Consider the following 15,530-nt stretch of genomic DNA (forward strand, 5'->3'; position numbering starts at 1 on the left):
AAAAACGCATACATGGGGATATATTCTTGTGCAGATTTTTTAATAAAATATTTCAGACTAATGTGGAAGCCAGACAGAATAGACATATGCAAAACTGACACTGATTGATATAGTTGGCAAATTATACCAGTGCAGCATAAATCTGTGGTGAACTAAAAAGTGGGGATATTGCAGAAATAGACAATGAACAAAGCACCACAGTCAAAATTATTTGTGATATAGAACGACTTATATGGTAGAAGAAAGGGATAGATAGTAGCTATTCTATATCACAAATAATTTTTACTGTGGGGTTTCTTTTTTCATTTTCCAGTTCTACAAAATCTATTTCCCCCCAACTTTACAATTTTCTTACTACATTATAATTTCTCTGTAATATAGGTCAGGTGTCAAAACTGAAGAATTTTTATTCTTCAAAGTGTAACAATTTGAAGATGGGAGAGTTCCTACATGTTATGTGCTATTTTTCAGCTTTCTTCCCTTCCAAAAATTCCAAACCAAATACTGTATAAATTATTTAACTGAAGTTAATGTGCAGAAACTTATACTTTGTGGAACTGCTTTGCTCAAGAGAATTATATATTTACTGCAGACAGGTGCATGAAACCAGAAATGAAAATGCATTCATACAGTATATATACAAGGGTCATTCCCACACATGGAGCTCTTCATTCAATTCGGTGAAGGAGACCAATCTGCATTTCAGGCAGAAGAGCTGGCAAACCCAAAGGTATATACTTTCCCCAGAAGGTGTTGGTGTTCAGGTCTTGGCTTGCCTCTGGGGGTAGAAATTCTACATAGTTTGGGAATGCCCATCAAGAATGCCGTATATACCTTTGTAGTCCTAGTTTGATGCAAGAGTGGTTAAAAAAAAGTGTTCTTGGTCAACCTTCTGGAAATTAACTGATATAGAGCTGGATGCAGACTAAAAAAATACTGTACTGAAACCTTAGGCCATAAAATTGTATACAACTCTCTCTGAAGGTCTTCTGGGTTAGTACCAGCACTGCAATTTCAAAGCAATCACAATGGAGACCCCAAAATGGGAAGCTCAGAATCCACCCTCTTTTATTCCTACTAAACTTGCACAACCCTTTTCATAAGTTTACACATTAATTTATTCACTTCTGTTTTACTGGTGTAGGGCAAATCTCCATAGTTACCATTCGTCCTTATCTGCATCACAGTTACAGAAGTATCTCAGATCCAGGCAGCTTTCCTCCAGTCCACATGCACAGCGCTGGGCTCCAGGAGGAGACCCTCCCCAGTAAGGATGCTTCTCATTGGCTCGACCAACCCACCAAACAAATGGCATTCCATCTGGGGAAACAAAAAGAGCAGAACTGCCATAAGAAATCTGCAGTCAGAGAAATCTGTAGTCAGAGAAATCTGAATTGAGAAAAGATGTAAGAAGTTCTTGTTCTTGCTACAGCTGGGATGGGATATCATTCTGCATCTGATTTAAAATAAACATTGGAAATCTGAAGGTCAGCATATTGAATCCAATGTTTCAAATTTACATATTCAGCCATACCTAATATGTTTTTGTACATCCTGATCTTAACTAAGAGAGTGGTGATTTCAAAGCATCCCGTGTTTTAAAATATATTTAAATGAATGATATCACCAAACTACAGTGGAACCTCGGGTTACATACCATCCTACTTATGAATGCTTCGGGTAACGAGCTCCACTAACCCGGAAGTAAATGCCCCTTTGTTGCGACCTTTGCCCCAGGATGCAAGTGGAAGTTGTGCACCGGCGGCACGGCAGCAGCAGGAGGCCCCATTTGCAAAAATGCACCTCATATTAAGAACGGTTTCAGCTTAAGAACGGACCTCCGGAACGAATTAAGTTCATAACTGGAGGTACCACTGTATTCTCTAAAATGGGAAAGTTACTTGTTGTATCACAGAGGTATATAAAACCATTTAGTTCCCAGAACAATTTGAGGAAGTGCCAAAAACAGGCATGGCAAATGTGGTGTTCTACAGGTGTGGTCGGACTCCAACTCCCATCAGCCAACATGTCCAATGGCCAGGTTGGAAGTACCATGTTGGCTAAACTCTGGTCTACAGGAGATGCAAATATTTGTAGGGGTAGAGTTTCTAATCAAACACTGCATTTTTAGAAACCTATATAAAAAAAGAATAATTGCACATTCATTATGCACATTAACAGAAAGCCAAAGTGGCAACCCAGTCAGATGCGTGGCATCTACAAAAATAAAGTTACTGTTATTAGTAGTGTAAAGTTCCGCCAGGCTTCCTTAACTATGCTGACAACTGATGGAAGTGGGTAGAAGGAAAGTTTGAAAGTAACTGCAGGACTTCATTTGAGACTTCATTTTGGTAAGGTTAAGTTTCAATGTTGACTATGGCCAATTCTAAATTGTGTAGGGTGCCTATGTTAGTACAACTGGCTCCCTGCATCAGATGTTTGCTCTCCAACATGTGGGGCTGCCATGGACAGTGCTATGACAAACAGATCAGAGCTAGAGGCTCCGTCCCTCATTGAGTGAGCAGCATAAATATTACCAGATCTACTTCTGTATCTATGCACACATCTATACAATGTGTTGTGTTAAACATATGTTCACAGAGCTCCAAATATGAGGATCTTTATTTGAAATATTTTGCACACCAGACACTATTGCAATGGTCATGAAGACTATTAGAATAATAGAATTGGAAAGTTGGAAAGGACCCCAAGGGTCATTTAGTCCAACCCCATGCAATACAGGGATCTCCTTTCTTGAAACACCTGTATTACATTTTTGGAGACATTTAGCAATGACCAATAAATACCAATATAAACTTGCTTGATTTTAACTTGACTAACATAGAATAAAAAATGGCTTCTACAGCTTACGCTGCCAACACATAAATATAAAATAATACAATCAGTGCTTTTTTCCCCTAAAAAAATGTTTAGGGGTACTCTCATTTTCCTACTCATATTGAAATACAGTCCCTCGATGAGGTCAAACTTAGATTTATAAAATATTTAGGGGTATGCGTCCCCCTGCGTTCCCCCAGAAAAAAATCACTGAATACAATTATTAGTTGTACATTACACAGCCCCATGTCGCCCGGAGTATGCACAGTTCCTAGAAGAGATATAGACATAGGCAGAGATATACCTTATACGGAGTCTTGCGGCAAACTTTGCAGAATGAAAATAAGACTAAATAAATCAGGAAAGGTAAATAGCTTGAGTTTGGGCCTTGGGGGACTGTAGGTGAGTGAGATCCATGAAATAAAAAAGACAGAAAGAAACCGAAAGCCGTTGAATGAAAATTTCCCAAAGATTAACATTTCGAAATAGAACTTTCTGATCTCTACTCCTCAATTCATTTATCAGCTATAAATGTAGCTAGGTATTGATACCTGAAAAATAAAAGAACTGGAATGCAAAAATGATTTGAATTTTATGCAGGCTAGCTTCTAGTCTATTGAAAATGTTAGCAAGAGCTAATTGCATTATATGTATTCATAACAACATTTTTTTAAATAATAATAAAAAAAAATGAAACATGAAATGAGGTTAATTACTAATTGCAGTGGACTAATTAAGAGAAGCTTCAGCAAACCGCTCAGTCAGGTTTGCATTGCCCACTGCTTTCCCACAGATCCTATTGCTTTCAAATTTCAGTATTGCAAACAATGAAACAAAGAGAGAAGAATGATTATCAGGTCATCACAAATTAGGAAACAAGGGCTTTGCCTAATGCCCAATGGTACTCATTATAAAAACAGAAAAGACGACAATATGAATTCCCCTAGCATATATCTTTCAGTTTTGCATTTTTCGAACTTGTGAATACAAGTTGGAATATTAATGTGTATTACTGTCAACACGTTCTTTTAAAATTATTGTTGCATACAATTACAGCACACAGAGAGAGAGATGATGGTATGCAAGTGGATGGCAAACTATGATACCTTCCTATCCCTTTCTATGCTGGAAACCAATCATCCAGCTAGCAGGGGTGCACATCAGAGTAAGAAGAATCTTACTCTGGAGCAAAATGGGAAACCTCAGAGGTATTTTGGGCTTGCCAGAGGCAAAGTGGAATCTCTATGAGATGGTAAAATTCAAAGGGAGGAACCCTGAAATGTCCCATGGCACCTCATCAATCCAGACATACACAGGCACAGGCACACATACAAAATGCTGCAGAAAAGCAGTTGCTGAAAGTGAATGTATTGTGTTTAAGTTTACTATAACACCAGAATAGAATAATGAGGGAAGGGAGAGCAGACACCAGTGTGGGGAAAAGGTATAGAGGGAGAGGTCTTTTGTGACAGATCAGTACATTGTGAAATCAAAGGCAATTTTACTGACTAGTGCTCTCCAATCCCAGTGCTTTCAGGAAGGGAATAGCTTTGCAAGAGCAAATCTTATGTCTCTAAGTTTATGGATGATGTCAGGATGGGAATGAAGAAGGTTGAGAGGAAGAGTTCCTCTGTGACTAATCAGAAGGAATTGTTTTACTCAAAAAGTAAACCCATTATTTCTTCTCACCACAAAATAATATTTAAAGGAATAATAATAATAATAATAATAATAATAATAATAATAATAATAATATTTATTTCCCCCAACCACCCTGGGCGGCTCCCAACAGAATATAAAAAACAGGATAAAACATCAAACATTAAAAGCTTCCCTAAAAAGGGCTGCCTTCAGATGTCTTCTAAAAGTCAGATAGTTGTTTATTTCCTTGACATCTGATGGGAGGGCGTTCCACAGGGCAGGGCCACTACCAAGAAGGCCCTCTGTCTGGTTCCCTGTAACCTTACTTCTCACAGTGAGGGAATCACCAGAAGGTCCTCGGAGCTTGACCTCAGTGTCCGGGCTGAACAATGGGGGTGGAGACGCCCACACAAATGGCCCAGGACCAATTCATCTGCAGTCTGGCAGGTTTCTTACTCAAGGAAACTTTTCTCAGGCATATTGCTTACAGAACACTTGGGGAGATTAAGGAATTTCCATCCTAAAACTGTGATGGCTGCCCTTGTGGGACAAGTACTGCAAATATTCTTCTGGAAATTGGAGGAGCCATGCCTCAGAAGGGACAAATATTAACCAATCCTGCCCCATATTAAAAAGTGATAGATCCTGTTTTTTTAAAAAGCAAACCAACTTTAACGACAGCCAGCACGAAAGCCTCTGGACATATTTGGCAAGGTTTTTTTTTATAAAAAATAATATTTATTAAGAGTTTAAAGATTACAAAAAGAAAAAAAAGGAATTAAACAAATCAATATAATACAATACAAAAACAAAAACAAAAACACTACATAGAACATTGAATTAACAAAACAAAACAAGAACAATTAAAAACACTTCCAATATTTCCAAACTTAGCTTTCATTCACTTGTTTCATTGACTTCCTCACGCCTCCCTTTTTGTATTCCACTTCAATTAACTGTTTCAGCAATTCCTTTCCATCTTCCTCTGTTTTCTGTCCTGTAATTAATCTTAACATATTCTAACCTTGGTTTTTTTTCCCTTTTAATACATTAACAATCTATCTGTACCTAGTTCCTTATAACATTTCTGCCAAAGCCATATAACTTCATTCCACCATTTTTCTAAAGCTCATTCATTTTACAATATTTATGTAAATAATCTTTAAATTTTTTCCAATCTTCTTCCACCGACTCTTCTCCCCGGTCTCGGATTCTGCCAGTCATTTCCGCCAATTCCATATAGTCCATCAGCTTCATCTGCCATTCTTCCCGGGTGGGTAAATCTTGTGTCTTCCAATACTTCGCAATGAGTATTCCTGCTGCTGTTGTTGCGTTCATAAAGAAAGTTCTGTCCTTCTTTAGCACCAATTGGCCGGCCATGCCCAGGAGAAAGGCCTCTGGTTTCTTCAGAAAGGTATATTTAAATACCTTTTTCATTTCATTATAAATCATCTCCCATAATGTCTTAATCCTTGGGCATGTCCACCAAAGGTGAAAGAATGTACCTTCAGTCTCATTACATTTCCAGCATTTATTATCGGGCAAATGGTAAATTTTTGCAAGCTTGACTGGTGTCATGTACCACCTGTAAATCATTTTCATTAAGTTTTCTCTTAGGGCATTACATGCCGTAAATTTCATACCTGTGGTCCATACCTGTTCCCAGTCAGCCATCATAATGTTATGTCCAACATCTTGTGCCCATTTAATCATAGCAGATTTCACCGTTTCATCCTGAGTGTTCCATTTCAACAGCAAGTTATACATTCTTGACAAATTCTTAATTTTGGGATCTAGCAATTCTGTTTCCAATTTTGATTTTTCCACCTGGAAGCCAACTTTTTTGTCCAAATTATATGCCTCCATTATTTGATAATAATGGAGCCAATCTCGCACTTTGTTTTTTAATTTTTCAAAGCTCTGCAGTTTTACTCTGTCTCCATCTTGTTCCAAAATTTCCCAATATTACAGCCATTTGGCCTCCATATTGAGTTTTTTCTGTGCCTTCGCTTCCATTGGTGACAACCATCTTGAGGTTTTATTTTCTAACAAATCCTTGTATCTTATTCAAACATTAAACAGTGCTTTTCTAACAATATGGTTTTTAAACGCTTTATGTGCTTTTACCTTATCATACCACAAATATGCATGCCAACCAAATACATTGTTAAAACCTTCTAAATCCAGCACATCAGTGTTTTCAAGAAGCAGCCATTCTTTCAGCCAGCAAAAAGCAGCTGATTCATAGTAAAGTTTAAGGTCTGGCAGGGCAAATCCACCTCTTTCTTTAGCATCAGTTAATATCTTAAATTTTATTTGAGGCTTCTTGCCCTGCCAGACAAATCTAGAAATATCTCTCTGCCACTTCTTGAAACAGTCCATCTTGTCTATAATTTGCAATGTGGCAAGTTTTATTCACTTTGAAAAGGCTTCTAGACCTGCAAATTCCATCCACTTCTGTCAAAAAAAGCCCCAAATAGCTATAGCCATGGACTCAGACCCTTGAGACAAACTGGGCATCTTCTCAGTTAGTATCAGCTGCAATGGGCTGTTTATGTCTATATGCTGAATTAGGGTTTAAGCCAAACATTGTGGTTGGGGCACACTCCTAATTTATACCTACTAGTGCTACCTCGTTTTGGAACCAATTGATATTCTATAAGATGAGTCTTTCTTTTCCTTGAAGGGCTAACAGGGGGGGAAAAGTGCACCAGATCCTGCCTAATCAACTGTTTGCTATGCCTTTTATAGAAATTGCAGGAACATCCAAGTGTACTTAGGATTAGCAATCTAATTTAACTGACAATTTAAATAGACACGACAGAAGTTATCTGCCTAATTAAAAATGTGCTAATTCAGGAGAAGACAATATTTAGCTTTAAAATACAACTTTGTGTGGCTATTAGGAAATAATGGTGAACATTAATCAAAGTCAAGCTGCATATTATTGCCTCTTGGATAGGATCATTAAACTAGAGCATAATCATATGATAAACAGTCATCGCTAGGGTATTAAGAATGAACAGTTTTATAACGTCTTCTCTGTGTTTGACTATATCTATTTTATTGTACTAAACCAACCAAAAGATATATGAAAGTCTTTGATAGTAGTAGACTTGCCAAAGCTTGAGTCATTTAAAACCAGGCTAAATAGAGAACTTGCTAATACACTGGAGGGAACTATCTGACAAAGGATAGGGAATAGACTTCTATGGTCTAATGTATCTTTTTAAGTATCTCTTGTAGCATCTGATTCTGCCACTAAGAAATGAAATAGTAACTCACTTGAACTGCAATAAAGAGAGGAATGAGGGTCATAGAGACCCTCATATAGGTTCAACGAAGAACTTTAACACATGCTTTAGAAGGATTTAATTATGCTATTCCTTGAGTGTATTTGCTTAACATGCTGTTCAGAAGCAATATAATTATACTGTTATGTTTTTGTTGCTCCACAGTGTGCTCTCATATATGCTTACCACAAACACCTTAAGTGGACCAAAATAAAAACAAAAGCTCCAGCAAAAAGGGTCTGTTCTAAGGCACTGGCTCTCAATGGCAAAAGATACAACACACGTGCCACCTACCTTTTGTGTAGACCTTAGTAAAGCATGATTCAATTTATTTAACACAAGATGGCTACCCAACATATATGTATTTACTATATGTATTTACTTTTATATGCTTGGAATTTGCCAATGCTGTGTGTAGACATAACAAGTTTCAAATTCAAATTCTTAGAACAGTTATAACACAATTAACATCTTGGAGATTTCTCCTCAAAGATGGCATTTTCAAGGATCCACAATCCCTTCACTGTTAAAAAAAAAAGTGGCATCTGAACTCATAGCAAAAAGGGATAAACCTTTGAGACATTAGGGAAATTTCCTTTAGTCAAGAGAAGAATAAATAATTTTCCTAGCTGACTTATTTTAAAAGTGTATTACCTATGCTTTATACACTATTGCAGGGGAAGCCCGATATGCTCAAGATCAGGCATAGGCCAACTCAGCCCTCTAGATGTTTTGGGACTACAATTCCCATCATCCCTAGCTAACAGGACCAGTGGTCAGGGATGATGGGAGTTGTAGTCCCAAAACATCTGGAGGGCCGAGTTTGCCTATGCCTGCTCTAAATGTTGTTGCATTCCAATTCCCATCAGCCTCAGCCAGCATATTTAATGGTCAGGGATGATGGACTCTGGAGCATGGGGGTGCACACATGCACACACACACACACACACGACAACCTCTACACCACTCCCTCAGGCCCATACTGTAGGGTTGTGTGCTGGATTCAGCCAAAGCCTGAGTTTTGTACCAAAGTTGGCTGATTTGGGGAAACCTGGGCATCAGTTGACTTGGGTTAAGATAGCCCCAGTTCACCACTGGATGGCACAAAGTGATTCAGGGCTGTCAGGGCATAGGAAGGAGAGGCCAAAATGGACAAAAATAAGTAGAAACCATGAAAAAGAGGGACCTCCAAGGCTACCATGTCTTCATGGGACAAGGTAAGGGTGAGGATGAGTGGATACCTTTCCTGCACAACCTCTACCTCTTCCTGCCAAGCCTTTCCTTGTCTCCTCCACCTGAACCACTACCACACAACAAGGCCACTTGTGAAGGAGCAGCACCACCCAGGATATAACCCCATTTAGTACATGAAAGGATTCAGTCCTGCACAGCATGAGTTGCTATTCAGAAGGAAGAAGCACTCTGCAGGATCAGACCTGCCTGCTCTTGGTCAGGAACAGGGGAGTAGGAGATGCAGCACAACCATAAACAATACTTGTATTTGTCTTACTCCCTCATTCTCAATTTTAAAGCACTGGGTTGAATTTGAAAGAAACAAATCTCCTTCTCTTCACTGAAAGTTCGAATATATTTCTTTCTTCATGAAGAGCACATTAAGTTCTGCAAGTCACCCATGGTCTCGCACAGCAGGAATTTAACTTTACGTGTCTATGAATAAAAAACCACTTGTGGCAAAGCACTGCAGCTTGATTCAATGTTCATGTTATTTTCTGTAACATATTTATTTTGTCCAAAATAGCAGATGGAAACCAATTGCACCGATAAGCACATTAAGAGTTGTTTTATCTCTCCCCCCCTCCCAATTCCCATTCTATAAGACAGAGAATTCACTCATAATAGACACATTAGGGTTTTTATATCAGGTGCAGCAAAGAGAGAACTGGGCTCAGAAAAAAGAAAGCGAAGGGGATGGGAAGAAAAGAAAGCTGATTCAAAAAGCAGAACAGCTATGGAGAGTTTGTTTCAACAAATGCTGTTCCACACAAGCTCTGTAGTCATCAACCCCCCCTCATCCAATACAGTTTGATAGAAGATACATAACTGTCAACCCCTAACCTCTTTATTTAATTCCTGCACATGAGGAAAGATGTATGGCTGCTGCAGCAAAAATAAAGCTGCCCTAGATCTATCTTTCTTCTCTGTAACATTTAGTAACTGAAAAGCTGTATGTGATATTGTCAGACTTCTGAGTTTTCATATTTCTATAAATATTAGTCACTGAAGTGGTGTAAGAGGCTAGACATTTGGATTGCAATGACACTGTCATGTTTTTACTTGCTAGATGGTGTGCAGGAGAATGGGGGGGGGAAGAGAGATGCTATTTTTGTCACTATTCCTGACACATTTTTGATAAGCATTTATTTTTCATTTATGTATACCCTACCTGACAAAATAGAAGAGTATAGAAAAATAAGAAAATTGCAAGCCAGCTTGCAAAGTCACATTTTGCTATCATCTATTAGACTAACAGAATCCCTAACATGGCAATCTTGTACATATCCTCTCAGAGGTAAAATCCATTGAGTTCAATAGAGATTATTCTCAAGTAAATGGTACAGTGGGACTGCAGCCTCAAAGACCAAAGATTTTCATTTCATTTCCAGAAAAGCAACAGCTGTGGAAGGCAATCCTCCTATCATTGACTAAGGTAGTCCAGTTCATCTTGCCTGTTGTCAATAATGAGCCAAGTGTCATCTTTCCAGCCAAACTTTGAAATTTGGTGTGCTAGAGCTGAAGTCCTTGGGATTGTTGGTATACCAACAGCTATAGAAAACATATTTTGAGAAAATATTGTTGAGCTATACAGTTTGGCTGCATAATGACAATATTTAAGAATGGTGTGTTACCTTAACTAGTACTTTGATAATGCCATCTTATATTTAGTATATATATTTAGGCTATATGCATTTTGATTAACCTCTTGATGTTACAATTTATTATTATTGGGCAATGAACACAAAATTTGCCTTGTTTTTGTACCTGTGCTTTTTTTTTGGGGGGGGGGGATGATATGGGTGGAATTCAATGCAATGCTAATGGGGTATGCATGTGAGGAATGAAGTCCTCTCCTACAATAGGACTTTCCCTTTTTCCTCCCCTTGTGCACCCCAAAACCTGCTCAGGAGGCTCATCCAGCTCTACAGAGCAAATTTATAGGGTATAGCAAGGTATAAGGGGAGAAGAGGTGAGAAAGCCCCATTGCATGAGCAGACCTTGTTCTGTGCATGCAACAACTTAGCTGAATCCTACACCACACATTCTTGAGTTGCTTTGTGAACTTTCTGCTTTGAACTGCAACTAGTATTCCAACCAACAGAGTAGAAAACAAGCTCTACTGTCCCCATTCTCTATAATGGGAAATCTAATCAACAAAGTAGGTGAAATTTTCAGAGCACAAGAGTCTCCCTGATTGTATTAAATCTACCAAATTGCAAGAAAATGGGGCCAGTAGCTTTTTGTCGGGGAAGTAAAAGAGATACACTTTCCTCCATAATCTCTTGAGGGAGCAGATGTGTCCCCTGCTTTCATAAACTCATAGAACCGTAGAGCTGGAAGAGTCCCTGAGTGTCATCTAGTCCAACCCCCTGCAATGATGGAATCCCAACTAAAGCATCCATGACAGATGGCCACCCAACCTCCAAGGAAGGAGAGCCCTCTACCTTCCAAGGGAGTCCGTTCTACTGTCAAACAGCAATTACCATCATAAAGTTCTGCTTGATGTTTAATCAGAATCTCCTTTCTTGTAACTTGAATATATTGGTTTGGGTCTTATCCTTCAGAGCAGGAGAAAGCAAACGTGCTCCATCTTCCGTGCGACAGCCCTTTAGATAGTTGAAGATGTCTATTGTCTTTTCCAGGCTAAACATACCCAACTCCTTAAGATGTTTTTCATAAAGCTGTTCTGGGCCCTCATAGCCTTCAAGTGTCCCACTTTAAGTGGGGCACCCTGGAATGACATGAACCACCCCAGCTTTTGATTCCAATACCAGATGTCCCATTTTGGCTTCTTTGGTATGGTCACGCGAAAGCGCAGGACCAACGGATGTACTTTTTTGGTTCTGTGCTGTGGGTGCGAGTCAGTTGGCTCACACCAGAGCACAGAACCAAAAAATGAAAGGAAAAATTACTTTGACCTGCACTTCACTGCTCTTTTTCCTCACTCTGTCATGGCACTTTCAGAAGTATTTCTGCTATGCTGGCGAACGAGGAGGAGGCTACATTTGCTGGTGCAGAATCTCCTGATGCCACTTAGGCAGCCTCCCCCTAGGACACAGTACTCCTGGTGGGGTCTGACAAAGGCAGACTAGAGCAGTACTATTACTTCCCTTGATCGGGACACTATAGTTCTGCTGATGCAGCTTAGAATAGCACTAGCTTCTTCTTCTTTTTAACTGCCATATCACTGTTGACTCATGTTAAACTAAGACCCCTGGATCCCTTTCCCATGTACTACTTGCCAGCCAAGTGTCCCCCATCTCATATTTGTGCAGCTGGTTCCATTTGCCTGAATGTAGAACTTGAATTTCATTTTGTTAGTTTGGGCCCAGTTCTCCAATCTGTCTTCAGATTCTGTCTTCAGCAGCGTTAGCAACTCCTTCCAATTTAGCGTAATCTGCAAATTTGAGGAGCATCCTCTCAATTCTTTCATCCAAGTTGTTTACAAAGATGTTCAATGGAAGGGGCTCAGGAAAGAACTCTGCAGCATTCCACTTGCAACTTTTTTTCCAGGATGATGAGGAACCATTAGTGAGCACCCTCTTTGGTTTCAGTTAGTTAATCAGGTACAAATCCACCTAACAGTAACCTCACATTTTACCAGCATCTCTGCAAAAATAACTTACCTTAAAATAATGAAGAGGTGACCAGTTGGTGTATATTTTTGTTTGTACGTTTTTTTAAAAAAAATAAAATAAAAAACTTTGCAGCTTCCCATCATCTTTTCTTCTACTGAGCTTGTTTTCATCCTCTGATAGGCTTTATAAGAATCCAACAGGTTCCCAATAGGTCTAACATCATGAAGCTGTCTAGAACGCTGCCTGCTGAGTTCTGAAGATCTCTAGTGTTTTGTGTTAACGCAGAGAAATGCAGGATTTTTTTTAAAAAAACCCACACAAACAAACCTTAAACAAAGCTTTTAAGTTTAAAAACTATCCTCCACTGCTGTGTTTAATAAAAACAAAAATCCAGAGCTTTTCACTGCTTTGCCAGCAACATTTGAAGCAGCCTAATTTAATCCAATGGACTTAGATCACAAGAAAACAGAGAGCTATTCCATTCAGAAACATATATAGACAACAGGTCAACAGAGTTGGCACATGACTTTGTAGGTGGGGTATTGACATCACACTGTGACATAGGAGGGTGCCATGATCAATTCGCCTTGCTCTTCAACCTACACACTCAGCCAAAGCTCACTACCATTTATAGTATGAATATAAATCTGGCATGGCTCACATGGAATTACTTTGAATTTAGGTAGCAAGAACATAATTTTGTAGTTAGCTTTCAATGTTACACAGTTAGAAATAAACATGAACTCTATATTTTTAGTAGTGCTATATTCAGAATATTTGTCAAGATTTCTTTGAAAGATTCTCCAGAGAGTCTTCTGATGCTGTTTCAGACAGCCCAGTAAAGGAAATTTGAGAGAAACTGAATCTAGCATTAAGCTCCCTGGCTCTTTGATAATTGGGCACCATAACACAGGCAGAAACCTAAGAACTCTCAGTCAATTGGTACAAGTAAATTAAAGGTGTTTTTCACTGATGCAGAAAATTAACACATTGTGAATCCCCTGCTACAGTATATAAGGGACAAGTAAAAATGAGCTTCTTTTGACATGAATAGTCTTAATGGCAAGGCTAGGAAGGTTGCTGAGGCTGCTGTTCCTTGACCAAATGAACAAATGATCTGATTCAGTATAAGGCAATATTAGCAGATCACTAGGCACCCCCCTGCATGTTTTAACAGAGCTGCATCTCACAGTAAGCAGTAACAGGTCATACAGGAAAGGATGGAGGCTAGGAGAGATGGTGCCCCAGAAAACTCAAGCAGTGGTGTAGTGGAACTGGAATTGGAATGCAACACAATTCCACCCCCCCATAGGTTTGCTGTGCTATACAAAGTTTTCAGGAGTTGGAAAAACAACCCCTCATCAACATCAGTAAGCTGTTGGCACTGTTTTAAGAAACTGTCAGACACCTTAGCACTGAAAAATAACAGAACACTTTGAACTGCATGAAGAATAGAAGGGTCAGTGATTCTTTTCTGCAGGCGCCATTAAGATAAAAACCACAGTGAAATTCAACATCCAGGGGTTTGCTATGACTGAAGAATGAGAGTGCATTTATTCCCTACTCAAAACAAACATAACTGCTCCAACATGGATTGGAATATCTAAAGCATTTGCTATGCTTAGAACTATCAAGCCCTCAAAAGCTGTGTTAAGGTAAGTGGCTACTAAATGTCTACTTTTTGGATTCTTTTAAAGAGCTCTTTGCAGCTATACAAAAGTGTATGTTCACTCCTCAATGAGTATCTTCCATTTTGTTCCATTTTGTACATTTTGATGACCAAGATGGACATAAGCCTGGTCCCACACATGGAGACTGACTTACCTTTAAAAACAAAAACAAAAAACCCCTACTCTTTCATATTATTTGTGTCCTGCAACATATTGACTTAGACATGACTTTTGGAGGGATAGCCAATGCTTTCAGGGTTCCAGCTCCCATCTGCCCCAACCTGCATGGCCAGTGATCAGAAATGATGGGAGAGAGCTGTCTTCCAATAACATCCAGATAGCATCATACTAGCTACACTGAGGTTCTCCTTAGGATATTTTTCACATTGTTGATATTTACAGTCAGTCCAAACTACACATCCCTCTGCTTCAAACCATCTATCTTTTCACATATCATGCCTCCCCTGCCCACACTATTGCTCTCCCCTCTTCAATTTACCCAGACGATGAATGGACCCCACTGTAACTTAATTCCTTCACCTGCAACCTAGTGACTTCATTTCATAATACCAATATCTCTTGAATGGTCCAACCTCTTTGGAATCTTAAGGTGAAACTCTACCACAGACCACAGTGGTCTACTGTGTATAAGGAAGTATCTCAAGTAACCTTGTCCTGAGCTGTATATTTACTCTGTGCTAGGAGTAATGACTGGTTTATACTGCAAATGGGATAGATAATCACATTTAAACAAAGGATATATACTATTGGCAGTGGATGAGCAATCACAATTTGCTCGCTACCCACTGAAGTGCAGAAACAGGCTTATTATGCTTCTGCTAGGTCTATCTGAAGACTCTGCTTCATATGCCTCAATTACCAAAAAGTATAAATGTGGATTAAGTCAACACGCATGCAGATATTTAGCCTTTTGCTGAAATGTTTTTTTGCTAGGCTAGCAATCTTTGTACTATGGAGCCAGCAGTGCTCTAATGCACAAAGAAAAGAGAGATACATTATTTCATCACCATTCCTGGAAAAAGAGCTATGAGTCAAATCCATTTTCTAATGTGCAATCCATTTGGAAAATTGGTATAAATGTACATTATAGTTGTGCATTTCCTTGTAGTATGCTGGTTGAATTTAATAAATACCCTTTGTCCATGGGATTGAGACCAAGCAGTGATTCAAAACAATGATTCCATCCCCCTAAACAACCATTGCTAGAGGGAGCTCCACTGACTATAAAAATACATCCCTGCAATCCATGCTGT

General features: G+C 39.0%; 1 protein-coding gene across 2 annotated transcripts in view; it reads right to left on the bottom strand.

Moving 5' to 3' along the window:
- Positions 1-15,530, bottom strand: part of CNTNAP5 (contactin associated protein family member 5) — a 319,852-nt gene that overhangs the window by 61,424 nt on the left and 242,898 nt on the right. For both annotated transcript variants that reach the window (XM_079968601.1, XM_079968602.1), the window contains one exon: positions 1,164-1,320. In XM_079968601.1, coding sequence (XP_079824727.1) covers positions 1,164-1,320 — 157 coding nt within the window. The remainder of the gene's footprint in view (positions 1-1,163; positions 1,321-15,530) is intronic.

This window comes from Podarcis cretensis, assembly GCF_951804945.1.
Source record: "Podarcis cretensis genome assembly, chromosome: 1".
Taxonomy (NCBI): Eukaryota; Metazoa; Chordata; class Lepidosauria; order Squamata; family Lacertidae; genus Podarcis; species Podarcis cretensis.